General features: G+C 41.6%; 1 protein-coding gene across 3 annotated transcripts in view; it reads left to right on the top strand.

Annotated features, from left to right (window-relative positions):
- The window catches only part of LOC101862347, a 33,878-nt gene extending 32,838 nt beyond the window's left edge, over window positions 1–1,040 (top strand). For all 3 annotated transcript variants that reach the window (XM_035969617.1, XM_035969618.1, XM_035969619.1), the window contains one exon: window positions 734–1,040. In XM_035969617.1, the coding sequence (XP_035825510.1) occupies window positions 734–1,005 (272 nt within the window). In that variant the 3' untranslated portion in view covers window positions 1,006–1,040. The remainder of the gene's footprint in view (window positions 1–733) is intronic.
- Window positions 1,041–1,101: the final 61 nt, after the last annotated feature.

Here is a 1,101-nt window from a genome sequence, read left to right on the forward strand (position 1 = left end):
TTTTCGACTCTATTCTTGTTGTGGATATTCCAAGTCTCGCAATTCATTTACCTCGGTCCTATCGGTGATTGACTTTAAATTCGGAGGCCCTACATCTTAAATTACCTAATAGTGTTGACAGATCTTTTAAACCCATTCACTTACACTCACGTTTATTGCTGAGACATTTCCCTCTACGTTTGTATAAAAAAGATAGCATGTTCCTATCATTAAGAGATATAAACAAAGCCTACTATTTGCCCCCTATACATGCAACATCACTGGCTGTAATTACATCACCTAGAACGTCCTCTTTAAGTAAAAAGAAAAATAAATGGCATTGAACTAGACACAACCGGGTACATACATTTATGCAGCAGTGAAGAAGTCAGTGTACGTGTTTTAGCCTCGTGGACACAATTAAGTTATCTAGGAGGCGAGCTTCCCACCCTACTTGTCAAGGTTACCCTGTTCTGGGGATATACAACATCCCAGCAGAAAGACCAAGATACAGAGCTCTTCTTTTTTTTTCGAAAACGAAAACGAAAACCAATTATTATTTCTCATAAAACACTCCAATTGTTATACCACTATTATTCTCATTTGTTCAAGTGCTATGCTGTACTCTCAGAAACACACCCCAAAAAAATGTTTGAACAAACCTTCATTTATTTTCTTAGCAGCTAACTTTGTCTGCTTTCTTTCTCCTCCCCCTTTCTCCTTCCCTCCCATCACTCCCCCTTCCTTTCGCCAGAATGCCAGAATCTGGCGTCTCAGATGTTGAACCACAGCCTGTCTTTGATTCCTTTCACCGTTGAACCCCGTGACCCGGAAGTACGGACTGCCTTGAGCGAACTGCTCAGGAACGCCAAGATGTTTCGTCAGACCCAGGTACTGGTCTGTAGTCCTCGTGATTACAGGGACCAGCTAATAGAGAATATCCTCAAAGAGGTGAGTTATATCGAAGGCGATTGGTGGAGACGTTGTTATTTCTTCGTTTCCTGGGTTTTGATTGGTTGTTTGTGAGAACAGCCGAGGTCACATCATGATTACAGGGACCGACTCAAAAGAACAAATTGAAGGAAATGGGTTTTCTCAAATGGGTTTGATGAAGTTGGGGCG

Source organism: Aplysia californica, unplaced genomic scaffold (assembly GCF_000002075.1).
Source record: "Aplysia californica isolate F4 #8 unplaced genomic scaffold, AplCal3.0 scaffold00163, whole genome shotgun sequence".
Classification (NCBI taxonomy): Eukaryota; Metazoa; Mollusca; class Gastropoda; order Aplysiida; family Aplysiidae; genus Aplysia; species Aplysia californica.